Source organism: Gallus gallus, chromosome 20, assembly GCF_016699485.2.
Source record: "Gallus gallus isolate bGalGal1 chromosome 20, bGalGal1.mat.broiler.GRCg7b, whole genome shotgun sequence".
NCBI classification, from domain to species: Eukaryota; Metazoa; Chordata; class Aves; order Galliformes; family Phasianidae; genus Gallus; species Gallus gallus.
In genome coordinates this window covers 10,349,472-10,376,450 of record NC_052551.1, presented here as the reverse complement: position 1 = coordinate 10,376,450, position 26,979 = coordinate 10,349,472, and the positions used below count along the sequence as shown (strand labels likewise).

Here is a 26,979-nt window from a genome sequence, read left to right as displayed (position 1 = left end):
CAAACGCACTGAACCCCAACCCCAACGCTAGAAGCAAACAGCAACTCCCACAATGCACAGGGAGGGAGGGGCCCGGCCAATCAGAGGAGGCGGAGCTCTGAGGCAGCCTATCAGCTGCTGGGAGGCGGGTCTCCCAGACAGGGCAGAGAGCCGTCTGGCTGAGCCATGCATGGTGCCCGCTTCGGCCCTCTGCCGAGTCTGGGCACGGTTAGCACCCGCGGCAACACGGCGGGGCTTTCCTTCAGGCTCTGAGAATGAAAGGAGCAAAGTTCCAAAGCCTCCAGGCGCGCCTAACACCAGCAGCAGCCGCCTTGCTCCTTGGCTCGTTCCACCAAGACGCTGCGGGCAGGAGATAACATCCCTAGCTATTTCTGTAGCGGTTTAAAGATCGTTTGGTCGTGAGTCAGCAGTGACTGGCTCGGCGAGATGACAGCGGGGGTGTTTTGTTCTGCATCCAGCTGCCAACAGAACCACGGTCACGTGGGCATGCATGACAGAGCCACGAGTGCTCAGCTCCAGTGCCGTGGCTGTGTTATGGGTCACCGATACGCCTGGCTCATAGCTCCCGTGAGCAAATGTCTGTCTCGCTCCCACTGCATGGGTTTTGCAGGGGTAGAAACGGTACATACGGCAACAGCAGGGCTGGCTCCTTCCCGCCCTCCTTGCTATGCTGTATCCCTTAACAGGTGACAGGTCGCCTGACTGCAGGAGCCAGAAAGGATCCCACCACCCAACCCCCCCCCATGCCCCGAAGAAGGCAGGGCCCTGCACCAACCCCACACAGCCCTCCACGGCCATCGATTCAGGCAGCCACGCCGTGCCACATCGGCCTCAGGCCTTGCCCCGGGTTCACCTCACCTCCGCGGGCACAGCACCGAATGCTGCGGGAACACAGCCTGCGAGGCCCGAACCGCAGCGCGGGGCACAGGAGAAGCGATGCGCGAAAGGTGAGAGAACTGCGAGCAGAGGAGAGGCGGCTGCCACCAGGGGGCGCCCGAGTCCAACCGTCCTCGGCGCCGTTGCGCTTGCGCACTGGCACAGTCGACCGACGCGCTCTCGCCCCGCCGCCTTCGCGCATGCGCAGCCCTCCTCACACAGCCTCGCGGCGCCGCGCGCATGCGCGCTGCCCCCTCCCGCCCTCCCGCACCCCCCGGCTCGGCCCAGGAGCGCGGTGGCCGCTCGGCGGTGATGCGGCAGGAGGCCGGGGACTGCTGAGCGGGCCGAGAACCGGCGGGGCTCCCGGCCACCCCCTGCGTCGTTGCCGGTTGGGCCCGCGGAGAGGGGTCGGTAACAGCCCGGACCCTCCACCGACCGCTGAGGTGAGGGGCGGAGCGGGGCAGGCTGTGAGCGACGCGCGGTTTCGCCAATGAAAGAGGCCGCTCGCTGGCCCCGCCCTCGCGGAGGTCTCGCAGCGCGTGATTGGCTGACGGCGAGGGGCGGGCCGCGTGGGCGCGTGCCCTGTGGCGGCCCTCGTGTGCGGGCCCCGTGCGGGCGGCTCCGCCCCTCTACGCGTGTGTACGGCGGCCGCGAGGGGCCGAGGCGGCGCTGGGAGCCGGGCCGCCCCTCCCGCAGCCCTCCTGGGGCAGTAGCAGCTGCCCGTCGCTATCCCTCGTGGGTACCGGAGCCACTTCCCCGAGGAAGCCGGGCTGCGGGCAGGCTGTGTGCCGCGGCCTCCCCTTAGGCCGGGTGGCAGCCCTTTGTCCACCCGCCGTGGGGGTGCGGTACCCCGGGGTCTCCATATCCCGACGAACCCCGCAGCCCTCAGCCCGCCCCGCCTGGGCTGCTGCCCCTTTTGTTCCCGTCCGTTGGGGCTGAGCTGCGGCCCTGCAGCACTGCGCTCCCTGGGGGGGTCACGGCTCAGAGCCCACAAACCCCACTGCCAGCAGCGCAGTGCTTTGTGCGTTGCCCTGCAGCCCTTGCCCTTACCTGTGACCCAGTCCTGCACCGCACTGACTCACTGACAGGCTTTGGCACGAAAAGAAGGTTACAGGGGAACGCCATTTGCACAGCACATAAATTACTAAGAGCTTAACACGCCATCGCTGCGAGCAGAGGAGCGGCCCCCGCTTTCTTCATAGATCGTACACTTCGTTATCTGCCCTTTTGGACAAGGAAACTACACCTCGGTTCTGCTGGAAGCCCTCCACAGCCGTGGGACCTCCCAGGCTGCTGGGGCTGGCAGGGCTGGGGACACCGGGGGCGGCACGGAGCCTTGGCACTGAACGGCAGGCAGGGAGGGAGGGCAGGGAGGGGTGGAGTGGGGTGGGAGCACCGTGGGAGGGCCGGGGAGTTGCCTCCTCTCAGCGTCAAATTACTTTAATCCAACTCTCTCCGCCGGAGCAAGCTGAGATTTCCCAGCCCAGAGCTTTCCCTCCGCAGCTTTTCTTGGGGGGGTGGGTGAGTACAGAACGGCGACTCTGTGCTTTCTGCAGCCTTACCTGCCCACTGATACGGGTCCTGGGGAGGAGCAGCCCCTCCAAGCTCTCCTTGCAGACCCCGGAGTGGGATGCGGGCTGCCAAGGAACGCATTGCATGGAGGGTGCTGGGGTGCATGCGGGGACTGCAGTGCCTCGTGGGGAGGAGGGGCAGCAGGGGCTGTGCAGAGGAAACAGAGCCTTCAAATGACCGTAGAGACCTCAGGCAGTTTAAATAACGTTACAAACGCCCTTTATTTTCACAGCAGTGGTGGTTTCATCTGTGTATAGTTGCTGGAAGTCTTTAGAAGACTTTTCCAGGGGTTGTTTCTGTTCCTACCTTATTCCTAGGTATACTTCGCATACCGCGGTACCTCAGTGCTGCGCTGAGCTCTGTGCATCCCTTCTCCCTCTGCAGCCGCGGGGAGAAACCTCCAACGGAGACCCCCGCACCTCTTACCTGCTGCTTTTAAAGGACACTTGGAGCCTTTCTCCCTCCCATTTCCCCTTGCTGGGGGCCGTTCCGAGGGGCACGAGGCCGAGGCGAGCCCCCGGGGATGGGAACGGGAAGCGGTGCGCTACAGCCCCGGCTCCGACACCGGCGGTCCCGTTGGGCAATGCCGGCGGGGGGCGCGGCCGGGCCCTTTAACGGGAGGGGCCGGGCGGGGGCGGTGCTGCCTCCGTCTCCGCGGCTCTCCGGGACTGACGGAGCGGAGCGGGGCCGGGCCGCCCGCAGCACCCGCAGCTCTCAGCCTCCGCCCGGTGAGCCGCGGCTCTGCCTGCGCCCGGTGAGTCCCGGGGCTGCGGGAGGGCTGGCGGTGACCCCCGGGGGGGGCCCTATTCTGTGCGCGGCGTCGGTTCCCAGAGAAGCTGGGTGATGAGCTCAGTGTAACGTTAAGCTATTGATGTGCACGGCGCCAGCAAGCTGTCGTGTTAACCGTTTCCTCGCCTCTCTTTTCCTCTCTGCCTGTCTGTGCAAAGGTCGGATGTGTTCGCCGGTCACGAGGGAGCGTGGAGCCAGGAGCTGCTAAGTGTGCTCATCTGCTCGTGCACTGGACCATGGACTCATTGAGGGCGTCTCAGGTGTGAAAATGTCCAGCAGTAACCGGGAGTTAGTGATTGACTTTGTTTCCTACAAGCTCTCGCAGAGGGGGCACTGCTGGAGCGAGCTGGAGGAAGAGGATGAGAACAGGACTGACACTGCAGCTGAGGCAGAGATGGACAGCGTCCTCAATGGGAGCCCATCCTGGCACCCCCCTGCCGGCCACGTAGTGAACGGAGCCACCGTGCACCGGAGCAGCCTGGAAGTTCATGAAATTGTTCGAGCATCCGACGTGAGGCAGGCGCTGAGAGATGCGGGGGATGAGTTTGAGCTGAGGTACCGGAGGGCTTTCAGCGACCTCACCTCCCAGCTCCACATCACCCCTGGCACGGCGTACCAGAGCTTTGAGCAGGTAGTGAATGAACTCTTCCATGATGGTGTGAACTGGGGGCGCATCGTGGCTTTCTTCTCCTTCGGAGGGGCTTTGTGCGTGGAGAGCGTGGACAAGGAGATGCGGGTACTGGTGGGACGCATTGTGTCTTGGATGACCACGTACTTGACCGACCATCTAGATCCCTGGATCCAGGAGAATGGCGGCTGGGTAAGAACTGCTCTCCCATAGGGATGGCTCCCTGCATCCTAGCTCAAGGCCAGCGGCGGTGCTGGCCAGATCAAGCAGCCTTCAGTGATTGTGCTTGTGCTTGGTCTACACCTTGCAGGGCAATAAATTGGTACGTGGCCCTTCCCTCTTCATTCTTAATGCTCTGCTGCAAGAGGGTCAGTCCACTGTGTTGAAACAAAGAGTTAACATTCTGATTTGTCCTCCTGCATCCCTTTTTCTCCTCCTTCTCCCTGGCTGTTACATAAGAGACCCATTTTCCGAGAGCCTGTGGAAATGTAATGTCATCCAAGCTTGTTCTTCAAATGGGAGCCCTTGCTCTTGGGCATGTTCCTCATGTCATTTAACAGCAGGGAGTGGAGCTTCCTCCCCTCCATGCTCAGCAGTGTTCCAGCCTGGCCCTGTGATCTGGTGGGGTAACAGCTACTTCTTCATTCTGGAGATGGGACGATGTCTGCCGCTGCCATCGCGGTGGAGTGAATCCTGCAGCAGCTCTCTGTGGGTGGGCTGCTGGGAGCAGCCCCTCACAGCACGGTGCAGAGCAGCTCTGTGCCAGGGAGCTGCTGTGTCTTCAGCTGCTCCTTGCTTGGCTTGGAGCTGTATTCCCAGCCGCCCTGAGCAGCACACTGAGTGCTTTCAGTGGTTAGGTATTAACATGAATAAGCATTTCTTCAGGAAGCATTCTTGAAATGCTTGGTCTGTCTGTGCAGGACGGCATGGGACTGCCAGCGGGAGGTATATAGCCTGCAGATGTTTGAGTTTTCTCTTTCCTTCTACTTCTGCATCTTAGTGATTCCCTGCTGGTGTAACCTTTACTGGTGCCCACTGGAAAGAGCTCGTGCTATCAATCGTTAGCATCTAAACAGTGGGGTACTGCCTCCTTTGCATGCGTGCTGTGGCCTTTTAGCCTTATGCATCCCAGGCTCCCAGCAGCCCACCACAGGGCCGCAGGGCAGGATCCTCGAGGCCAGCTCTACGCCCTCCTGGCAGCTGGGACACACAGGACCCCTCGGGGCCCCTCAGCCCCTCGTGCTGGGCCGGCAGCACCAGGAGCATGGGGAGTAGGTGCACCCAGGGAGGGAGCGGTGCACCCAGCGCGCAGGAATTCCTGGAATGTGGCCGCCCTGGGGCACTGCCTGGGTGGGGCTGCTCTGAAGCTTGGTTTCGATTAATAACCTGGGATCTGCTGGCTATTTTGGCTGGCTTTGTCTAGCCCATTAGCTCTCTCATCGCGCAGATAACGCTGGCCAAATGCTGAGTTCCTTCCCCCCCCTCCCTCTGCCTTTGGCTTTTAAAGCCACAGATTAGTCTTGGAATTGAGTGATCAAATTGAGGTTTCCAAGCTAGTGTGGCTGTTGCTGTTAGTGACGGATTGGGCTGTATCCTGGAGACCCAGGCGATAATGCAATCTGATTTTTTGTAAATGAACTCTCTGGGGGATTTAGATTAAATCACTGGTGGAAAATCACTGGTCTCTGCTTGTAGGGAACGAAATACCTCCTCCCTCTCTTCCCCACCCCCCAATCGACTATCACAGTTAAGACTCTTCAATTTTTTTTGTGTGCCTGTCTCTAAATTCATTGTTTGTAGCAAATATTTGTTCAAATAGATTGCAGAAGGGCCAGGACTGCCCCATCTGACCCACCCACCCGCTCTGCCTTTGAAGATCTCTGTTAGCCTGCTCCTCTCCCAGGGGAGCAGCCTTGCTCTCTCCTCCCAACCTTGACTGGGGTTCCCGACCTTGCTGCTGTGTGTGAAACAGAGCTGGGTGCTGCGTGGGGGCCGTAGCAAGGGGATCCAACCCAGCAGCCTTCCAAAAGCAGGCTTATAAGCTCCCCTCAACTACTGGAAAGCTGCAGTGAGATCTCCCCGGAGCCTTCTCCAGGCTGAGCACCCCCAGCTCCCTCAGCCTTTCTTCATCAGATGCTGTGTAGGCTCCTGAGTGCCTGCGGTGTGGTGCATCCATGGGGATGCTCCCTAGGCCCTAACGTGACTCCTGCTACGGGGAGCAAACTGCCTGGGGCGGAGCAGCCCCCTCCTGCTGCCCGGATTGCTGCAGGTCTGCTCCCAGCTTTCCCGAGAGGTGCAGTGGATGAGTCCCAGGGTGGGGGATCAACCAAACAAAGGAGAGCAGAGGATGGTAGTGGGGGTGCAGGTTTGCCTTCAGAGAGGACTGCTCAGGCTGCTGAGTGCTGGACTATAACAGCTTTCCAGAGAAACCATTTTTTTGAGGGAAAAGTAACAGTAAATCTTGCTGTGTAATATCAACATGGGTATATTTTGTCTTGTTTACTGGTCCTGCTTCGGCTTCTCCGTCACTCCACAATCTGCTACTAGGAAAACAAACACACAAGAAGAACTTTAGGGGATTTTAATAGCCAGCCCTGGGCTGAAGAGAGCTTCTGCCTCTGTGACCCATCAAAACCAACCAGCATGTGTTCTGGAAGTAGATGCTTTGACCAGGACCGAATCCCCTGGCTGTGAACTTTAAACAGTGAGGCCAATGGTGATCAGTGGCATCAGTGGGGCAGGGAGAAATCTGGTGAGAGGTCAGACACAAGAGGAGGAAACACAAGGTGAATGAAAAAGTGCCTGACATGCAGAGGTGCATTGGCCATGCCTGATGTGTTAAGAGGAAGGGAGCTGAGCAGTGACAATGTTGGGTGACTGTGTTTCCTTTGAGGTTAAGGGTACACACCTGGGCCTACATGCAGTGCTGTGGGGGGCTTAGGGGTAGATCTGTGGACAGAGATGCAAGGACAGGATATGTGGTAGAGGCCAGGGCTGAAAGCATGCAGGGTCTCTGTTATCACTCTGTAACTTCTGAATCCTGACAGTCCAGGCTTGTCTGGAGGGCACTATTCCCTGTGAGTCCTGTGCCATCAGTGCACTGTGGCCATCAGGGCTCCATACGCTGAGGCAGACACGTTGTACTGCTCTGCAGTGGACTGGAAGCTTGTGGTTCTCTTTGGGGAAAACCCTTGGAAGATGTCAGTGCAGCGAACTCATTTGCTATTTTCTCAATTTTTTTTCTTGAATGGTAGGAAATGAGTCAGAGCGTGTCATATGACAGATTGCAGCTGGGATTTCATCCTATGCTCTTGCTCCAGCCTTCTCAATGGTTTCAGGTCGAGAGCTAGGCTTCCATTCAGCTCTTCAGAAATGCTATTTGGCTTTGTGCTGCTTGCCTGGGTAAACTGCACACGTTTTCCCCCTGCACCCATTGATGCTGGCTGCCCCATTCTGCTGCTGTGCCCTGTGATATGCGGGGGAGCAGCATGAGGTGTGCATGGCACGTGTGGAGGGGCCCAGCTGCATGTTGTGCTCTGTGGGGAATGCAGCCACCTCTGGGAGAGCAGTGCTTTCCAAAGCTCTGCTGTTTTGACACTGCCTTAATGAATGACTCTGTTAGTGCACGAGGTTTTGGGGTGCCCAGGCACAGTTGATCTTGTTTGAGCTCTCAGCTCAGCTTTATGTGTTGGCGGAGCTGGCTGCGGGATGTGACCAGGCTATAGCCAAGGATACTCTCTGCTTTGCCTTCAGTGATTGTTCTATGCTCTGGACCCCCTGCAGCTGAGATGATGATCCCACTGTCACCTGCTTGGGGTGAAGAAGCGCTGTTCCCAGCCAAGTCTCTGCTACCCCTCACCAGTACCAGGTGCCTATAGCTGGAGCTCTGGGCTCTGCAGCACTGGCAGCTCCTCCAGCTGGCTGGGAACTGGGAACCTTTTCTGCAGTGCTCTCCAGGAAATGCCATTGGAATGACTTCCACTGCCGCTTCCTGCCCGGCCACAGCAGCATTCCTGCCGCTAGACCGTGAAAGATGCAAAGACGTGCTTCCAGAGCTCTGCTTTTCACCCCTTTTACTCTCCTTCTCTGGGGCCCCGGCCTGTTTTCCTTCTGCCCCTGGGCGTGTGGTGCAGTTTGATTACGTTCCTTAGATCTGTGATTACAGCAGGCGCCTGCAAGGCAGAGCTGCCATCTCTGGGGCTGGCGCTGGCTGCGACTCAGGGCAGCCGCTTAACCCCGAGCTCTGCAGCACAAGGGGATAGCATTTCCTCCCCTCCCAGGGGAGCCTGTGGGAACTCACACTCGTAAAGCTCTCTGAGATGCTTTAATCCAAAGAGCCGTGGCTTTTAAAAAGCACCTGTGAAATTAGTAACGAACTGTTTCATACTGCTCTGTGTTCACAGCTGCTCTGGGTAATGCCGGTCATCTTGATCATCCCTCCCTTGTGTAGAAGGGAGCTGGGTCCTTCCCTCAGCACAGCCCATCGTGGCTGCTGTGGGGCACCACGGCCCAGCAGGAGGGCTGGGAAGGAGCAGTGTGCTCTTCCCCCTGTGAAGGCTGCAGCATTCTGAATGTGTCCGGAGCGCTCAGCTGGTAGCAGTGTGGTGTTCCTGTGTGTGTTGTCCACCACTGATACTCATACAGCCCACACCAGGCATTAGCATGGTGCCATGCTCCAAGGCCTCTGCTCTGGCTTCTCTCCTTTCATTTCTACCTACCTGCTGCAGGCTACAAGCATAGCCCCTCCCTGACGGTCCGAGGAGTATTCCTCCAGCAGCTATTTCCCCACTAAGTGTGAAGCCTGAGCATTCCCAGAGGGAAGGGGAGGGATGGGTATCAGTTGTAGAAACGCAGCTGAGCCACTGAACTGAGAGCCAAGAGGATTGATGGTGGTTTCTGACACGGCAGTGGGAAAAGGGGTGGGAGAGGCTGCCCTTCCCCTCTGGTGATCCCAGAAGGGGAGTCTCGGAGGTGCTGCCTTTCTTCCCAGATGATTCAGGGTGAAAGTACACTCACTGCAGGGCGGCTGCTGGCTGGGAGTGACAGGAAAGCAGCCACGTTCCTGCCCTTCTGAGGGGGATGTTGCCCTCAACCGCTATTGTTCTGAATGACTAAAGATGAAGGATGATAAGAGGCATGAAAGGGAAGCAGTGTTCCTCCGTGCCAGGGCACTCCTCGGCTGGCTGCTCTGCCCTTGGACAGGGAAAGCCAGTCCCTCCTCCCTGTCTCCACCTGGGAGGGCATGCAGGGAGGCGATTGCTGCTGCAAGATCTCTAAAGTTGTGTTTCAGGATGTCCCGGGGACACTGAGGCTTTAATTAGAGGAAGCTCTCCGATTGCCCGTGAGAGCTTCCCCTGCGTGGGCTTGGCTGGTGGCTGTGGGGGGGGGGGCTCGGCCGGGCCCTGGGGGTTGTCGGCAGCCTCCAGGTGGGACATGGCACGCTCTGCAGCACAGTGAGGTCGTGGGGGCCGGCGGGGGCCGAGCCGTTAGCAGATGGCCCCAGCTGGGGTTACCGGGGAGCAGGTGTGGGTTTCGGGAGGCAGTGTTTGAAGAGAGATGTCAGTTGTGAACCCGGGGGGGGTGGGGGGGGGCGCTGAGCCGCGGCTTGCACGCCAGGGAGCTGTGACCTACTTGTGCTGTCAAAACGTTCCTTTTAGGGTTTGGGTTTTTTTGTTTTTTTTTTTCCCCTTTATTTTTAGGTATTTCACTTATTTTACCTTCGTGTTTAATTTAGGTAGAGGAAATGGAAAATAAAATCAAAACAAAAAAAAAAAAATCCAAGGGCTGAGCAGTGCTGGGAAGGACTGCCTCCAGGAGGGAACGCCTGCTGCAGCCAGCATCCCTCCTCCGCCCGTGCCTTCCCTCGGACACGTGCGCACGTGTACCAGCCCAGTGCTGTCTCTCAGGATCTCTTTAATGGGAAACCCAGTGCACTCAGCACGGCTGTGTGCCTCCGGGGTAGCGAGGGAGGGAGGAGCGGCCGCGATTCAGAGCATTAACCAGAGCGGTTCCTGCGGGACTGCGGGAGCGCTGCGCTGTCCTGCTCTGCCCCCTCTGCCAATGGAAGCCGGGGGAGCGCGGTGTGGGATCTGCTACCAGCATGGCACCGGTGGGTGCTCCGGCTCTGTCTTGATAGCCGTTAACGTGTCGTGTACAAGGAAGGGTAGCGAGCTGTGTTCAAGCAAGGGGAACGTTCAGGGGTCTGTGATTCCCCTGGGGAGAGCTGCTTGAATTTATTGCATTATCCTCCTTCCTGCTCGAGCTTGCATTTCAGCTGTGTCTGCAGACATAGCTCTTGATTTGAGTAGATCCAATTAGCAGCTGGCTGCTGGCATTGGCTCAGGGCTGTCACCCTTGGGGTCAGGAGCCCAGGGCATTATAGGCCGGGCTCACCTGCGGGTACGGGGCTGCTTGAGCTGGGCTGGGAGTAGGGCTGCCCTGCTGGCTTCTTGCTGCTGGAGCTGCTGCCAGCCTGGGGCTCTCACAGCTACCATCAAACACTCCAAAATGCAGCTGCCTGGCAGCATGCGGGGCTCAGAGCAGGAGCTTGCACCAGAAGGGAGACAAGAGCTGCTGAGCAGTCCTGCAGGGCCAGGACGCAGTGTGCCCAGTGACACAGTGTGTGCTGCCCACCCCTGGTCCCGTCCTGTGTGCCCAAGCAGAGGTGGCTGCTGGAGCTGGTGTCAGTGCGGTGGCTGTTGCTCAATGGAGAGCAGAGCTTTCCTCCCTGCTGCAGGATGAAGGGCTCTTTGGAAAGCCAAGAGAAGAGGCTATCATGTAGCTGGCTGTGTTTGTGAGCAGCTAATGCCGTGCTCCAGCGGAGCAGGGCAGCTGTTGGTCCCATCTGCACGTCGCTATGCTTTTATTATGACTTAGGATGCAGAAGGTCAGGGACCTCATGAGCGTTGTGCAAGAGGAATGGTGGGTGGCAGGACGTGGCACTGCTGTGCATGAAGCTCATGGCCTGGGCTGGGACGTGCAGGGAAGGGGTGTGTGTGTGTGGCCCCAGGCAGTTCCGGGTGACATAAGGCTTATGTGCTGAGCAAATGAGGGGTTGCTACCTGTAAATGGACAACCACAGTGGAGCTGTAAGTGCTTCCATCCTGGAACACTATGGCTCAGCAGTGTATTACACTTGTCAGAGAGCTAATGTCTTTTATTAGAGCAACTGACCTCATTTAGAAGCTTCCAGTGCACCAGCCAGTGATTATTTCATGCAACAGCACATATGGAGGAGCCCAGAGCAGAACATAAAGTCCCCTTCTCCTGCTGTACTGTTCTCATACATTTGCTGCATCAGCTCTGTCCTCTGCTTCCTCTCCTCAAGTCGGTGAGGATTTTGCTATAAGCGACTCCATGGCCGGAATCATTTGAGATTTCATGTGGACTAACAGGAAGCGAGAACAGAATGAGCACATCTTCCTCCTCTTCCTGCCCCTCCACCCTTTCCCCTTTTACATTCAAGTGCCACGTAAAGAATGCTGCAGCCCTGTGAGGCGCTCGGGCTGCAGAGGGAAGCTCGGCGTGCCGCTGGGATGCTGGGGACAGGTGACTCCAGGCAGGACAGCCGAGGAGCAGGCACTGTGGGGAGCGATGCTGCACCCAGCACTACTCGGAAGGGACCCTGGCTGGGGGTAGGGCTTGCGGTGAGGTTAGTTGCTGGGGAGAGCTGCGAGGATCACACAGCAGCCCAGGGTGAGGGGAGCGTGGCTCTGCACCTGGGCACACGTGAGCACAAAGCATCGTTGGCACGGGTTTCCACCCGTGCCGTTTGGGAGAAGCAGTGACAAGGTGAAAACGGAGCTGTGTTCCCTGGGCACTGCGGGACCACGGAGGTGCTGTCCCTGTGCGCCGGGCTCGCTCCCAGGAATCGCCATGAAATTAAAGCAGGAGCATCCCCTGCCCCCGGAGAGTGCCCCTCATACAAAAGGCAGGCGGGCTGCTGTGCCTGCCGGGGCTCAGACACCATCTGTCTGCCGGGGAGAAGCATCGGAGAGAGAGACCGTCTTTCCTTGGACTATTCCCCTTAATGCTCTTCGGAAAACAATCCCATTCCCAGCAGGTGCTAATCTCTTGAGTGGATCCGGCTCAGCCCATGTGCTCTTGGCTGTGCCTTTGTGCCATGGGCTCGTGGCTCCCCGTGCCCTGCGCCCAATGCTGGCCTGGGCTCCTGCACCCCTGGGAGCCCTCAGCCCGGGGAGTTCTGGGAGAAGCACTGATGAAAGATGGATGCAAGTAGATTAGTCACTCGCACCGTCTCCTGCTTTAATACACATTAATGTTTCAGCAGGTTTCTGAAACGGGAGAGCACAATTCCCTCCCCTGCATCTCTTGCTGCGCGCAGCAGTCTCTGGGGCAGGGAAAGGGGTTACAGCTGTCTTCCGAGCCCCTTTCATGTATTTGGAAAACGCTAAAATTGTGCTGAATGGTGTGGGGTTATTGCAGGTTCCCTGGAGCTGGTGATGAAACCAGTTTGACAGGAGGCTGCCGCGGCAAGGATTAGGGCTGGAATGTGCTGCTGAGGGTTTGTTTCTGCTTAGGGAAGAGCTGGCTCCAGCCCCGGCGTGCGCTGAAGCCCTGCAGGTTCGTCGGAGCAGGGCTCGGTGTGGGGCTGAGCTCCTGGCCCTGCGGAGCTGCGGGTCCGTCCGCACGCACAGCCCCGCAGCTCTGCGCCCCGAGCGGGCGGGTGGCATTCCCGGCCATTGTCATGGAGATCGGCAGCTGCTTCCCTGGAGGTCGGCATTTGCATCACAGAGCCTCGTCCCTGGGGAGTGCAGCTGCGGTGTGTCCATCCCCACGGCCCTTCCCCACCCCGTGTCCCATCCCCAGCCCGAAGCTGAGGGCCTGGAGAAGCTCAGAGCAGCGCAGGGCAGCGCCTGGATGGCGGATCTCCTCGGCACGATGCGCTCTGCCGGGGGCTCAGGCCGTGCTCCAGGCAGGTCTGTGCGAACGGGGTGGCACTGCCGCCCTCCTTTGCAGCCTGGGCTGGAGATGGGGCAGGTCGGGGGCACCCGTGTGTGCTGGGAGCCTGGGATTGAGCCTTCTTGGATAGCGGGGTACTGGGGACCTCGAGATGGCTCTGGCACATTCAGAGCTGCACAGGGACCCGCTGAGCTGTGTTTACAGGATCCCAGTGGCAGCCTTTGGGAATACTCATGTTTTCCATTTTCTGAACGATCTCAGCAGCCTTCCTTCCCCCCCCCCCGAGGCTTCACCTACAGGTTTGCACATGCCAGTCCCATGTGGTGAGCTGGCAGCCCGAAGGGGCTCTGGGAACAGGTTGCTGCCGACGCGGGGCTTTGTTCTGCTCCGCACTGAGCTGCTGCCTTTCTTTCTGCACGCCTGTCTCCTTTCTGAGCACAAAACTGTTCCCAGCATCTCATTAACGAGTGTCTGTTTGCCCAGATGACTCCGCTCCTGGCCGTAACCTCTTAGCAGTAACACAGCTGTACTTACAGCTAAGGTACAACAGAAACAGAGCGCCTTGTTTTCAAGTGAAACATTGCCTCGTGATGAGGATGTGTGGATCGGGAGTCAGATGCTGTGGGTCACGCTGCTGGCTTATATGCAACCCCAAGCAGAGCACTTAACCTCGCTGCACCGCTTTCAATGTGTCTGGGAGCAGTGTGGGCTTATCCCGCAGGAGGTTTCAGAGAGCCAGCTCATTTTTCATAAAGCACAATAAGGCTCTGGGGTGGGAAAGCCTTTTGTGCGCGCCGAGCTGGTTGCGTGGGGGCTGCCTTAATAGGTGCGTGCTTATGGGATGGAGCGCAGGTGGGAGCTGTGACATGCAGCTGGTGCTGGCAGCCGGGCTCTGGTCTGCTCCCTGCACACAAAGCACAGCCCTGGTGGCAGTGGGACCCCGTCAGCCCCCCATCGGTGTTCAGGGCGTGGGGAAGCCCTCTGCCTGCTGCCAGCGTCCCCGTGTCAAAGCTGCACCACGTGGCCCCGGCTCACTATGAGCAGGATCCTGGGCCCGGCTCACTGCTGCTGCTTCTCAGCACCTCAGTGCCTGCCACAAAAGGAAGCCTGGGGTGTCCAAGGTGCAGCTGCCCCTTCCCCTCCTTGCAGGGGAGCAGATGGGGATTAATTGCTGGCATCTGCTGCCTTCACCTCCCTTCACAGCTCAGTGTTACTGAATCCTCTTTCCCAAAGTGTTGCAGCTTATCTTGAAAGAGGAACCTGGTCTGTTTTGCTCACCATGAATGGGATCCAGTGACTGTCGTCCCCGCTGTTCATCCTGTGCTGCTGAATGAAGGCAGCTGGCTTGGTGTGCAGAGCAGCAGGAGTCTGAAACTCGGGCTCTTCCCCATTTTCAGGCCTGTCCTGATTGCTATCTCTGCTCAACCTTAGCGTGCTGTCAGACCCAAGGCAGAGAGCACTTTGAGTTGCACCCATTCACGTTTTCCATTTGCTGCAGCCTCCTGGTCTGTGTTTGAAGGGCCGCTGCACCCTTCTCGGGGGCAGCATTTTGAGGTGGGTGGGTGGCAGTTTGAGTCACCTCACGAGGTCCTGTGAGCCCTCTGGCTGCTGGCCCAGGAGAGGCTCTGCATGGGGCAGCACCGGGGTGCACGCAGCAGGAAGCTGCAGCAAGAAAACAGGGTTTCCTTCCCCACAGCTTCAAAAGTGGGGATTGCCTCACCAAGGTAAAACCTTGTGCTGTTTCCTCACTGCCTGGGCCAGAGCATCCCCTCTCTGCTGTGTCATTGGGGCGGGGACAGGGATGTGACGGGGGTTGGGGCAGTGGAACAGCTTGTCCTGGGGTGCAAGAGGCCTGAGATTGTGACACCAACGTGCTGTTGCTACCATAGTCCGCCTTCTGAGCAGCTCAGGAATTCCAAATATTTCCTCTCAGATAAAGGTGACTGGGGGAGGCCAGAATTATCTGGATGTGTCTGGACAAGCCTCAAAGTCCAAACACGAGGCCAGAATGGTCAGAATTGGTACTCGGAGTGCTGGACTTCAGGTGCAGAGTGGAGGAGGTGTGGGGCTGGGTGGGAACCCAGCGAGATGCCTTTACCTTCAACCTTAAACCCACCCCCAGGCTGGGAGGGATGAGGCTTCTACCTGTTTTTTCCACTGCCCCTGCTCCAGAATCGCTGCTCCCAGGGCACACATCTGGGATCACAGCTGTGCTCCGTGGTAGGACGGATCCTCAGGCCCCTTGCCCCATGCTGCAGCGTTCCCACGGGAAGGAGAGGGGTTCTGCCCTCCCCCCCCCACCACACACAACTCCTATCCCGCTCTTCTCCTCCTGTAGCACCCGATAGTTCACCATATGCATTTATCTCTTCTTCAGCAAATGCTTTCTTTTCTTAGAAACAGGCGCTCCAAAACATACTTCTTGGAATTGCCTTTCCCCAAGCTGTGAGGCACGGGCCAAAGAAAAGGGAGCATTGAGGGATGAGACGCTGTCCTGTCCCCCTCTGTCTGCCCTGGGGGCCCTCTCCCTGTGCCTCTTTTTCTCCCACCCTTGTAGGAGGCCCTGGCCCAGAGGTGCTACCATCTGCGTGGCTCCTGGCACCCCTGTGGCCACACTGGGTACGTTGGGGACATCTCTTTCCATGCCCCAGGAGGACCCTGAGGAGCAGAGACAGAAGTACTTGGCACTGGGCTCAGTGGGATCAGCCTTGAGGAACACCTGAGCAATAAGACTTTCTTTTCCTAGGGAAAATATCTTGATGTGCACAGCATCTTTCCTCTGACCTGAGTGCAGCTGCAGCACCGAGTGCTTTGTGTGCAGCTGGGACACGACCCAGGGGATGGAGCTGGGGGTCCCCATGCAGGGGGTGCAGTGGGGCTGGTGGGGCTGCTCTGGACAATGCTGCCTGCTGCCCTGCTCCCCTGTGCCCTCTGGTTCCCATCAGTTCTACTGCTTGCCACGTTCTGTCACCGCTCCTCTGCTTGTCACCACCTATCAGCAGAAGGATTTCCTCTGCTATAATTAAAAATATCCCTTCCATGGGTTTAGGCTGTCCTCCCATCCATCTCCTGCAGCACATTGCTGTCTGTTTCCACAGCCTTCCTCCTGAGACCACTGAACCAGTGGCTGTGGGCTGCTGGGTGGGAGAGCAGTATGGCCAAGCAGGGGAAACAAGACAAGCTGCAAGCCTTGTAGTGCAGCACTTTGGTGTGCAACAGCTTGCTGTGCAATGCAAACGTGTGGCGAGGTGAAGGACCAGACAGGAATGCTGTCCCAGCCCTGGAACACCGTGGTGAGACGTGACACCAGCTCAGTGCCAGCCAGGCTTATCTCTGCTTTTCCAGAGCAGCTGCTTACTGGAACTGCGTTCACTTATCAGGGAGCAGGGACCTTGCTGGGAAGATGGCTCAAGGTACAGTACTGCCAGCCCCTGGCTGAGGCTGAGCTGCAGGGGGTCCCAAGGCCAGCACAGCACCAGTTGCACACAGCCCTGGGGCTCCTGGTCAGCTCTGATAAACCAGGGCAGCGAAGCTCCCTGCAGTCTGCCTTGTTGCTGACCACAGGGCCCTGCACTTATCTTTGGTCTTGCAGGGAGATATCCAGGTTCTGGGAATTCTGCTTCCTCTTGGCTTTGCAGGATCACTGGTGAGGAGCAGCAGCACTTTGCTGCACGGTGACATCTGCCCAGTTCCGGCTGTGGCTGGGGATGCAGGGCTGGAGAGGCCGGCTTGGCTGGGCCGGGCTGGAGCAGCTGCATTCCTGGGCTGGTGCTTGGCCACGTTCCCACAGCCTGGGGGAAGGCAGGGCTTCTTGTCCAGCTTTGCAGCAGCAACTTGCAAAACCCAAGTGCAAAATGCTGCAAGGTGACCCAGAGAGAGTGCTGCAAGGTGACCCAGGCAGGACAGGGGAGCAGAGGGATCGTGAGGCCCTGGACGCGGCGATGCTTGCACTGAGACTGTGGGCTGCAGCCTTGCTGCTGCTCCTCAGACCTCAGTGGCAGAGCACAGCCTGGCACTGGCTCGGTTTTTCTCCTGCAAGGATCACGCTTTGATGCTAATTTTAGAGCCCTGTGGTATTCTCCTTGCAAATCTTTCCTGGCATCGACTTCTCTCACGGCCAGTCCTGTGCTTCCCCCCCTGCCCTGCGTGCGTAACTCAGAGCAAGGAAGCACACGGCGTCTGTCATCCGCCCTGTCCCCACCACCGCTTTCCTGCCTGTGGGAGCCTGGCAGCCTTTCTGCTCCTTCCACCATAAGGGCGGTGAGGCCCTGGCACTGCTGCCCAGAGAGCTGTGGGTGCCCCATCATTGGAGGATGGGGCCCTGGGCAGCCTGAGCTGGGGAGGGGCGACCAACCCGTGGCAGGGGTTTGGAACTGGATAAGCTGTAAGATCCCTCCCAACCAACCATTCTGTGATTCTCTGTTTCCCGGCGTGGCTCGGCCTTTTCCAGAGAGGAAAAGGAGAGCCCAGAGCCACCACAGCCGAGATGAAGGAGCCCTGTGAGGTCTGGGATTGAGCGCTGGCTGCTCTCCAGGTCCCCAGCCGCCCTGCTGCTCGCTGCTGGCGCTGCAGCCCCGCTCCTTCCCCGTCCTTCCCCCTGCTCACCTCTCTCCTCTGCCCGCAGGAGCGCTTTGTGGATCTGTATGGGAACAACGCTGCTGCCGAGCTGAGGAAGGGCCAGGAGACCTTCAACAAATGGCTCCTCACCGGGGCGACCGTGGCCGGAGTGCTTCTGCTGGGATCCCTGCTGAGCCGCAAGTGACCCCATGGTTGTGTCCCCTGGCACCAGGATGGCTGCGCCTTCACACATCCACCACGCAGCTCCCGAGCACCATCACCATCACGGGGCGCTCACCCCGCTCCACGGAGCTTCCTTCCTCGCGCCGCCAGCTCCTTTTGTCGTAGCCCCTCTCATTTACCTTTCCGTTGTGTTTTAAAGGCGCTGAGAGCGATGCAGCACTTCAGCCAACGGCTCCCAGTGCTGGGCAGATCCCAGCAGATGGGAGGAGTAGTGGCTAGAAGGCGTCCCGGCCCTGCAGGATCCTTTAGATCACTTTGAAAAGAATAAACAGACATATTTTTGCATGTGTGAGTGCGTGAGCGTGTGTAGATGTGTCACTAATATCAAGTTCCCCAGCCAGAGCAAGGATCTGGGCTCCAGCCTCCAGCAGGGCTCCCGCTGCCAGCCCTGCCCCGCTGCAGCAGCCTGGCCACCACGGGGACAGGGCTGAGCTTTGCCGTCCCTGCCGCGTCTCTCGATTGTCCCCTGCTCGCCTGGCACTGCAGTGAGGCAGAGGGCACCGGTAGAAGGCTGATGGTGAGTAGCCCCAAACTTGCCCGGCAGCCCCAGAGCCTCCGTCCCCTGCACCTACACCAGGCCCGGGGCTGTACCTCCTCCTCTTAACCCCCTCTTCCTCATCCCCCTTCCTGTGCTCAGAGTTGCCGTGCGGCACTGCATGCCCTCCTTTGTGCCCCATGTCCGTCCCTCCCCACACACCCCACGCCAGGACCCCGCTTTGCTGTTGGATTGGGGCCGGGATGGAGGCAGGGGAGTTAAGGAGCACTTCCCCTTCCCGCAGACACGCAGCCAGGGTGGGGGGTGGCACGAGAGGCTCTCCTGTGGGACCACAGCATCCCGGCAAGTGCAGGAGCAGGGAATGGGTGTAAAAGCCAGGGGATCAGGACCGTACAGGCAGCTGCTAGCACAGGATGAGACTCTTCTACATCCCCAGGACCACAGCAGGGGGTCGGCTGGGGTAGGTGAGAGCCTATGGGACCAATGTAATGTAGAAGCCAAGCCCAGGGCTGGGAGCAGGGCTGAGCCGGTGGCGGGGAGCCACGCTCCCCCAGCTGCTGCCGGTCCCCATAGCGCAGGCAGAGGGGTCCCTGTCCTGTGGTGTGGCTGTGACGGGTGCGTGAAGCGATAGAGGTGACCACATTGCTTCCTCAGGAGCAACTCCTCATCCCTGGGAGACCCCCAGGGCCCCCCGGCTGTCCGGGCTGTGTACATAGCGCCCGCACTCTGCTGTACATATCCGAGTAGTTTTTATTCATTTGTGAATACTCTAATGCTATTTTTGTTATCTGTATGTCTGTATTTATGTGTGGTGCCATGCCCTGCGGGGGGCTGGGGCCGGGCTCCTCTGCTAATGGAGCACTCGAGAGAGTGGGGTGTGAGTGGGGTGTTCTCCTACCCCCGGCACTGCGGGGCGAGCGCCGAACGCTTTGGTTTGCAGGTGGAGGTGAGCCCACAAATAAACTCTGTGATTGGAGCTGGTGCTGTGCTTTTTGAGAGCGCCACACTGTGGGGCTGCCCTGCTGGGAGGGGGGGGGGGGGGGGGGGGGTGGTGGGACAGAGCAGGAGCTGAGGCAGAGGGCTCTGTCCCCATTGGGGTGGGGGTTACAGCTGTCCCAGGGGTGCTGGGCAGGGTTGGAGCACACATAGGGCCGGGGGGCGGTGCTGCTGCTCCTCCCCATCCGCACGGTGGGCACCGCCAGCACAAATCCTTGCCCAGCCCCTCCGCTCCCCGCTGGGATCGTGCTCCTGTGCCCGTCCTCGTGCTGTGCCCCCACTGCACGCACAATGGCACAGCGTGCCGCCACCCGCGCTCCCCTCCAGTGCTGCTTTCGGGGCCACGAGAAGGGGAGCGGAGGGCTCAGAGGGGCAAAGCGCTGCCGGACCCGACTACGGGGACACCCCTCATCCCGCATCCCCTCCCTGGGCTCTGCACAACCCCCGGGCACGGCGCTGCGGATGGATGCTGTAAGGCCGGGGCTGAGCGCTCCCTGCCCCCGGAGCCACGGGCACGGGCTCCCTCGCGTGGGCGAAGCGGGAGCTGCGCGACGGCACCGCGACACGAGAGGGCTGCGGGACCCCCCCGAGCACCGCCCCATCCCGCTGCGAGAGGGGAGTGCCGAAGGGGCGGCACAAAGAGCCGTCGCCGCGCGTGGGTGCAGCCGTCCCCACGGAACCCCACGCGGTAATAGGGTGGTGACGTCCCGGTATGGGGCGGGCAGGGAGACGTCGTGGGGATAAGGCGCGCACACACACACACACACACACACACACACCCGGGCTGAGCCCCACTGCCAGCTTTAATCCCAGCTGAGGGGGTAATGGGAGCCACTGCTCAGCCGAGGCTGTGAGGATGCCAAAGGGAGGGGGATGCAAGAGAGCTCATAGGGCCAGCATCGTCCCACGCCGTTGCACGTCTCAGGGCTCGTAGCGCAGGTCTGTGGTGATGAGCATGAAGCCCTGCAGGGGGAGAGGGGTAAGAGAAGGGCATGGAGGCACAGGGACGGGGGTGAGGGGACAGGGATGGCACTCACCTCGTGCAGTGACAGGTGGGGGTGCAGCAGGGTGATGCCATGGGGGGTGGGCAGCGGGACGCCGGGACGGAGCCGCTCTGCGGGGATAGCGGAGCTGTGAGCGGAGTGGCACAGGGATAGTGGGGGCTCAGGGGGATGGGGGCACAGCACTCACTGTTGGCCCAGGGCACCCCGAACAGCCACAGCCCAAACTTCAGCATGTTCTCCAGCTTCTGAACCTGTAGGACACCCGTGAGCCCAGCTGGCCCTTGCCCTCAGCCCCCGGCCCCATGCAGGGTGTTGTCCTCACCCCCTCCCCATCACCACCACTCACCTGCAGTGGCCCCACGTGCGACATCACCTGCACCACGCTGAGGCTGAGGGGAGAGAGAGGAGTCAGCATCCAGCACAGGGACGGGGCTGTCCCCTCTGTGGGGCAGAGAGGGGCTGAGGACTGGGAGAGGGTTTGAACAGCAGGGCAGCAGGCACAGGTGAGAATCAGGGATAGGACGGGGTCTGAATGGATGACACAGACCCAGGGATGGAAATGGCCGGAGGTGGAGGGTGGGGACAGCTTCCTGAGGACAGCTCAGGGAGCCTGGACACAGCACAGGGCTGGGGGCTCACCTCTGCAGCCCCACTGTGCCTCCCAGCCTGTTCCCAGCAATGGTTGGCTTCGCTGTCACATTGGCGTCCTGCAACAAGAGGAGGGGTCAGAGAGATCGGAGCAGTGCCAGCATCCCCATGCATGGCCCCAACATCACCTTGTGCCACCCAGCACAGCCCCAGCACACACAGCACCCCAGCTCAGCCATCGGGACCACCCCCCAGCCCCAGCGCTGTGGCAGCCCAGAACTCACAATGTTCAGCAGGAAAGCAGGGACTCGGGTGGCGTTGGGCAGCACCACGAAGGCCTCAGCAGAGCCGAAGAGAGCCCCATGCAGGGCGTTGGGGTGGCAGGAGAGCAGGGGCTGCCGGCGGGCCCAGAGGTGCAGCTCCATGGGGCGGCTGGGGAAGTGCTGCTGCAGCTGGCAGAGGGAGGGCTGGGCTGGCACCGAGCTGCCATGGCACTGCCAGCACCCAGCAGCTCCAGCAGTGCCACAGCCAGGGAGTGACAACGCACCCCATCCTGCCCACATTCCAGCTGCATCCCATCCTGTGTCTCATCTTCCTGCATCACAACACAGCTGTGTCCTGTCCCAGCTGCATCTCATCTCGAATCCCATCCCTCCCACATCCCATCCTATGCCTCATCCTGCTTGCACTCCATCCCAAGTGTCCCATCCCTCCCGCACGGCTCCCCATGGCTGCGTCGCCCCCACCCCATTCCCACCTGCGGGGCAAAGCTGCCCATGCTCTCTGTGTTCAGCTTCAGGGGGAAGCGCCGCGGGAGCTGGAAGGCAACAGAGGTTGGGGTGCTGGGGGCACGGGGGCACCACCGCCAGGACCCCGTGGGGCAGCAGCTCTGCCCCCATCCATACCATCTCAGCAGTGATGTTCCTGCGCAGAGCTCCGGCTGTGAAGTACACAAAGGCTGCAGTGTTGGCGACGAATTCGGTGACGGCCACCAGCAGCATGGGCTCCTGCAGCTCAGGCAGCCCCACGGGCTGTGCTGAGAAAGGGCTCTGCCACCGCCCATGCACCCCAAAGAACTCTCCCTGCGTGGACAGACAGACGGATGATGTATGGTTTGATGGATGCGAGGCTCAACCCATTTCCCTGTGCGATGGCTCTACCTTGAGGCCAACGTCCCCATGCTGCTTCCTGATCGCTGGCTGTCCCAGCAAGGAGAGGTCAATGGCAGCGAAGGGGTCAAGCTGAGCTGACACTGCAGAGTGGTGGGGACACACAGGGAATGAGCCAGACTCTGTGCCCCACCGGCCCCCAGCCCCACTGCCCCATCTCCCCACCTCGCATGTTCTTCAGGCTGTCCTGCAGCCTGCTGATGCCCTTCTGGATCTCGACACAGAGCTGGAAGCAGAGCATGGCGTCAGGGAGGCTCAGAGTGGGGGTCCCTGAGATCCTCTCTAGGCACAGATGTAGCACTGGCGTCACCAGCCGAGCTCACCTGCTTGTTGAGCTGCTGCCGCAGGGTTCTCTGGAGCAGCGGCACCAGGAGGTTGTACAGCCAGCTGTGGGGCACAGAGCGGGCACTCAGCTCACCTCCCCAACCCACCGCCGAGCCACAGCGGGAGCAGTGGGGTGACAGTCACCTCTGTCCCCGGCGGAACTCCAGGCGCAGGTCGGTGCCGCGGGCGTCACAGCCGGCATCCCACACGGAGGGGTGGCCGTACTCATCAGCGCCCAGCCCCAGCAGCACAGCCACCGCCAGGTCCCTGATACGCAGCCGCAGAGAGCCGCTGTCCTGCCTGGGGACGGCACGGCTGAGCACAAGGACAGAGGTGGCCCTGTCCCTGTCCCCACGCCTCGGCCCAGCGAGGGCTCACCATGCGCCCAGCTGTGCTTGCCAGGTGGCATTGAGTTGGATGCGGGCACGATGCACTGTTAGCTGCACGCCCACATCCTCGGCAAAGTCCACGGTGGAGTCATTCATCTGCAGCTCGTGGATGTGGATCCTGCACACAGAGGGTGGTCGGGGCTCACAGCAGTGCCCCGAGGATGGGGAAAAGGACAGGGATGGACGTAGAGGTGGGAATTGGGATAGGGGGGAAACATGGAGATGTGGACGGGGATAGGGATAGAGACGAGCACACATTGGCAGCTCTTACTGAGGCACGGTGTAGTTGAGTCTCCCCAGGAGTGGGGCCTGGTAGGAGCCCTGTAGGTTCACATTGTGCTCCTTCTGCAGCAGCGAGCGGAGCAACTCCAGCCCAAAGCGCTGGCCTGGGGCAGAGCAGAGGGCTCAGGGCTGGCACAGGGGCACCCAGAGCCCCTCCAACACCCATCCTCAGGATCTGAATGTGGTTCCTGGGGTCCCTCCCCCCCCCATCAGCGCAGCCTGAGCAGGATCAGACACCTACCGTACTCCAGAGCACTCCGGGTCACCCGGCCCTTGATGCCAGGGCTGGAGGTGGTGGTGGGCACGCAAGCAGCCATCAGGAGCAGAAGGCACAGCCACATCCCCCGGGTTGCACCGCTCAGCAGGTGGACACGGGCTGGGAGACTCCCATCGGCACCAGGACATCTGCAGGACCCCGGGGCTGGAGCAGAGCACATGGCTGAGGGCACCCGGCCGACGCAGAGCCCCCAGCATCCGCACCAGCTCAGGCCTTATATCGGGGCACACCGTCTGACATCAGCTCCCGTGCGCACATCGGGGCCACCGTGGTGCTCCAGCCACCAAAAGCCCAGCCTTGCCCAATGCGTGAGTCAGAGGGGAAGCCGGTTCCCCTCCTGTTCCCCATTTGTGTCTCTCCTGGGAGCGCGGGAAGGAGAAGGTCCCATGCGGCATCACTGCCGGCTATGGGCTGCACGGGGATGGGGACACCACCACAGGCCTGCCCTCGTGTCCCAGCAGGAGGGGACAGCACACAGGGATGTGCAGGGACCCAGCAGTGCCACTGTGCCCTGCCTGGGGACAACTGAGGAGCAGAAGGATGGGACAACGCGGGGCAGGGAGATGCGGAGGGGCTGCGCCAGGGGATGGGTTCAGGCTTTGTGCAGCCGTTCCCACCTTGGGGAGGGCTGTGGGTCATACAGGGTCAGGAAGCCTCAGGACACGGCTGGCAGCCCCAGGCGCAGGGTGACGGGAAGGCAGGGACAGTCAGAGCGAGAGCAGAACTCTGTGGTCCCGCCGAAAGCCCCGGCGGGTGCTGAGGAGCTGAGCTCTGAACCCACTGCAGGAGGGAAACAGCCCACCCCTATCCAAGGAAGCCCCTGGCGGGGATGGGGCAGGGAGCTGCACAGGGGGCTGCTGCTGGCCCGCAGACAGCAAGTGGGCAGGAGCATGGACACACATCCACAGCCTCACTGCAGTGCACCCTCCTTGGGTGTGGGGTCCCACCCTGGCACCGTATGGGACACAGACACCTGGCCAGCCGCCACTGAACAAACCACAGTCCCGTGGCTCCCATAGCTGCGTCCCCAAGGCCAACCCAGCCACCAGCACCATCCCAGCACCCCGGCTCAGTGCCATCCTGCCCCTCCGACCCTAAGTGCCCCGTGCCCAGTCTCACCGTGGCCAACAGCGGCAGCGGGTCCCATGGTGGGTCCACTTCCCATGTGAGTGGCAGCGGGCAGCAGGGACCTGTGACGCCAATGTCCATCCTGGGGTGGATGGGCTGGTTGGACCGGAACATCACCCATGTCCTCGTGTCCCTAATCCCTTCCGGGATGAGTCAGGCCCCCACCGCAGCACCCAGGACCTGTTGGGTGCCCGCAGGGGCCAGGCCCTCCCTGGGGCTTTCCCGCAGATGCTGGCGTGGATGCATCCGGCACAGCGGCACGTGGCAGCACTCAGCCCTGCCCTGCTGGCCCCATCCCTGCCCTCTGTCTCTTCCCAGCCGTGCCCGCCCTGTGTCCCTGCCACAACATGTCCCCACGCCTCAGGCCAGGACGATGCCACGTGGCGACGGCACCGAGCAGGGTGAGAGCAGAGGTTTGGGGCAGTGGGACGCAGTGACACGCAGAGCTCCGCTCTCTACTGTGACACGCGTGGAGAGCACGGCCAAATCCCACCACCGCAACGCTGAACCCCTCCGGGCAGCCCGCGTGGGTTCGGCCGTGCAGTGCGAGCGGACACCGGGAGAGGGACCCAGAGCTGCGGGAGCGAAGCGCTGGACAGGGAACGAGGAGGTGGCGGAGGGGGGCTGGGACAGCGGGTGGGAGCAATCCCAGGGACCCGCATCCCAAATCCCCCGCTGCTGGCACCGGGTGGGCTCGGTCGGGCCCCAGCACAGCTCCCTGCGCTCCCCGCTCTGCTGGGAGGGACTGGTTGTGCTGGAAGAGCACACATAGCTGTGAACGTGGCACTGTGCAACGGCACCGCTGTCCACGCACGGGGATAGGACTGCAGGAGTGACGCGGGTCCCAAACTCCCACCCCATCCCAGGCAGTGTGGCACAAGCAGCCATCCCCTCCTCGGGGGCACGCCACTGTACGTGGGCAGGAACACCTGGAGCCAGCCTGGGGGATGCAGCTGGAGCCCACAGAGCCCGGGTTGTCCCCCAGCCCCGCAGGCTGCTCCAGGATACACCATACCCAGCGTGAGCACCCAGGCCTCTTCAGGGCCACCATAGCCCTGAGGTTGCACAACCGCGTCCGATGCAATTTCCTTCAGCAGGAATGTTGCTCATGTCCTGACCACCTTCCCCGGGGCGAGCGGCAGCTGCACGGGCAGCACCACAGCATCCCAGGCACAACAGCTGCTGCAGCAGCTCCAGGCAGCGCTTGGGGGGGGACTGTCCCACACAGCGTCCCCTGCCCAGCTGCCGCAGTGACTCACAGGTGACAGCATGTGAGTCACGGGAGAGCCACGGGCATCCCTGCGGGGGAGTGGGGAGAGGGCAGGCCCAGGGATTGCCCGACAACGGCCCAGCTGCAGCTCAGCCCTGCCCCGAGGTGGAGGGCCCAGGTGGGCACGGAGCCCCGGCACCCACCTGCAGGGGGCAGCTCCACGCCTTGCTGCCGTTTCCCACGGCAGGAACCGAAGTGGGAGCCTTTTTCCCTCCAGCCCAATCTCAGCCTCAAACCACGCCAGCACCCAGGGCAGATGGTGCCGGACACGATGGTCTCGGAACAAAGCCACCGGCTCCACCAGCACGGTGCTGGGACAGGGATGTGACACCTACAGCCCCAGCAGTGCATCACAGAAAGCCCCAGCCAGCATCCTGCACCCCAAACCCCCCACCAGGAAGCCGTGGCTGTCTCAGGGGGAAGCAATGAGCCAACCCAGAGCCCCGGCCCCACAGAAAAACCCATGGCCAGCTCAGGGCCTGGGATCCAGGTGTCCCCATGTGCTCCCTGCTCCATCCCAGGCTTCCCACTCCCCCAGCCCACCCCGGCACCACCACCATAGCCCAGCCCCAGTGCTCCCACACCACACACACAGCCCACACCAGTGCACATGGACTCCAAGTGGTTTGATGCTCCGTGCCCAGACCCTCCCCCAGCAGCCCCATGCAGTGCGGCCACGAGGAGGAAGCTTGCCTGGTAATCAGGGCTTGTTTAATAACAAAACTCCAGCTATTGTAGAACAATATTCTCCGGCATCATTGTAATATACAATACAGGGAATGCTCTCAGCAATCTGAGAAGGTTACGAGCCGCGGCCGTCGGCTCCGCGGGGGCGTCCATTCCGTGCCCTTCGGCACAGCCCACAGCTGCGGGTCCCGTCCGTGCCCGGGGGGGCCCCGTTCGGGTCCGTGGAGGTCTCTCTCAGCGGCACAGTATGCGGTCGGCAGCGGCCATGCACGGAGCCTGCGGGAGAGGAAGAAGCGGGCGGTCAGCGGGGACGGGGCTGCCACAGTAAGAGGGGGCACAACCGGAGGAGGACCGGGAGAGGCGTACGGAGAACGGGAACGGGTCCCGGGGTCGGGAAGGGCTCGGAGGGGCCGCACTCACCTCGGGAGGCTCAGCAGCAGCGGGGGGTCGGGGAGGGCCGGGCTGCAGCGCCAGCTGCAGGTCCCAGATGTAGTCGATCACGTGCTGCAGGAGCTCCACTTTAGAGACCCTCCGGTGCCGCGGCAGCGTGGGCACCAGCGCCCGGAGTCGCGAGTAGCAGCCCTTCATGTCATACAGCAGCGCGGCGGCCGCCTGCTCAGCAGCGACAGCTCCCGGGCCCGGCCCGCAGCGAGCGGCTTCCCCGGGCCGCACGGCCTTCAGTGCCCCACCGGGACCGGCGGGCAGCGGCGAAGGGGCGGCAGCGGCGACCTTCATAGCGACGAGAGGCAATGGGACCCCGCGGGCGGCCGTGGGAGCACCGC

General features: G+C 61.1%; 3 protein-coding genes across 7 annotated transcripts; 1 reads left to right on the top strand and 2 right to left on the bottom strand.

The window, feature by feature from the left end:
- The first annotated feature begins 888 nt into the window (after positions 1-888).
- On the top strand, positions 889-19,059 carry BCL2L1 (BCL2 like 1). Of its 4 annotated transcripts, none has more exon segments than NM_001025304.1 (3): positions 889-947; positions 3,396-4,057; positions 17,412-17,872. In NM_001025304.1, coding segments are annotated over 2 exon segments (690 nt in total). In that variant the 5' UTR covers positions 889-947; positions 3,396-3,505; the 3' UTR covers positions 17,550-17,872.
- An 805-nt stretch (positions 19,060-19,864) lies between these two features.
- Positions 19,865-24,876, bottom strand: LOC419276 (bactericidal permeability-increasing protein-like). Of its 2 annotated transcripts, XM_015296453.4 has the most exons (16): positions 24,232-24,876; positions 23,077-23,256; positions 22,825-22,939; positions 22,543-22,671; positions 22,309-22,464; positions 22,164-22,227; positions 22,006-22,066; positions 21,832-21,923; positions 21,577-21,753; positions 21,429-21,488; positions 20,956-21,123; positions 20,723-20,790; positions 20,430-20,472; positions 20,271-20,334; positions 20,117-20,193; positions 19,865-20,042 (listed from the first exon to the last, which is right to left on the bottom strand). In XM_015296453.4, the coding sequence occupies exons 1-16, from the start codon at positions 24,359-24,361 to the stop codon at positions 20,001-20,003; spliced, it is 1,626 nt and encodes a 541-aa protein (XP_015151939.2). In that variant the 5' UTR covers positions 24,362-24,876; the 3' UTR covers positions 19,865-20,000. The 2 variants fall into 2 exon arrangements, with proteins under 2 accessions (XP_015151939.2, XP_015151938.2); XM_015296452.4 differs by lacking the exon at positions 20,271-20,334 and having other exon boundaries at positions 20,117-20,210.
- Positions 24,877-26,199: 1,323 nt separating this feature from the next.
- Positions 26,200-26,968, bottom strand: ID1 (inhibitor of DNA binding 1, HLH protein). Its single transcript, NM_204590.3, has 2 exons — positions 26,618-26,968; positions 26,200-26,473 (listed from the first exon to the last, which is right to left on the bottom strand). Exons 1-2 carry the CDS (start codon positions 26,930-26,932, stop codon positions 26,432-26,434), a joined length of 357 nt encoding a protein of 118 aa, NP_989921.1. The 5' UTR covers positions 26,933-26,968; the 3' UTR covers positions 26,200-26,431.
- Between the last annotated feature and the right edge of the window lie 11 nt (positions 26,969-26,979).

Excerpts from the sequence above, each read along its gene's own strand:
- ID1 (NM_204590.3), bottom strand. The coding sequence starts at position 26,932 with ATGAAGGTCGCCGCTGCCGCCCCTTCGCCGCTGCCCGCCGGTCCCGGT. Across the intron at positions 26,474-26,617 it reads CTGCTGCTGAGCCTCCCGAG|GCTCCGTGCATGGCCGCTGC; the intron begins GTGAGTGCGGCC and ends CCTCTCCCGCAG.
- LOC419276 (XM_015296452.4), bottom strand. The coding sequence starts at position 24,361 with ATGGGTGATGTTCCGGTCCAACCAGCCCATCCACCCCAGGATGGACAT. Across the intron at positions 22,465-22,542 it reads CAAGCACAGCTGGGCGCATG|GCAGGACAGCGGCTCTCTGC; the intron begins GTGAGCCCTCGC and ends TGCCGTCCCCAG. Across the intron at positions 20,043-20,116 it reads CCCACCTGTCACTGCACGAG|GGCTTCATGCTCATCACCAC; the intron begins GTGAGTGCCATC and ends CTCCCCCTGCAG.
- BCL2L1 (XM_015296319.4), top strand. The coding sequence starts at position 3,506 with ATGTCCAGCAGTAACCGGGAGTTAGTGATTGACTTTGTTTCCTACAAG. Across the intron at positions 4,058-17,411 it reads TCCAGGAGAATGGCGGCTGG|GAGCGCTTTGTGGATCTGTA; the intron begins GTAAGAACTGCT and ends CTCTGCCCGCAG.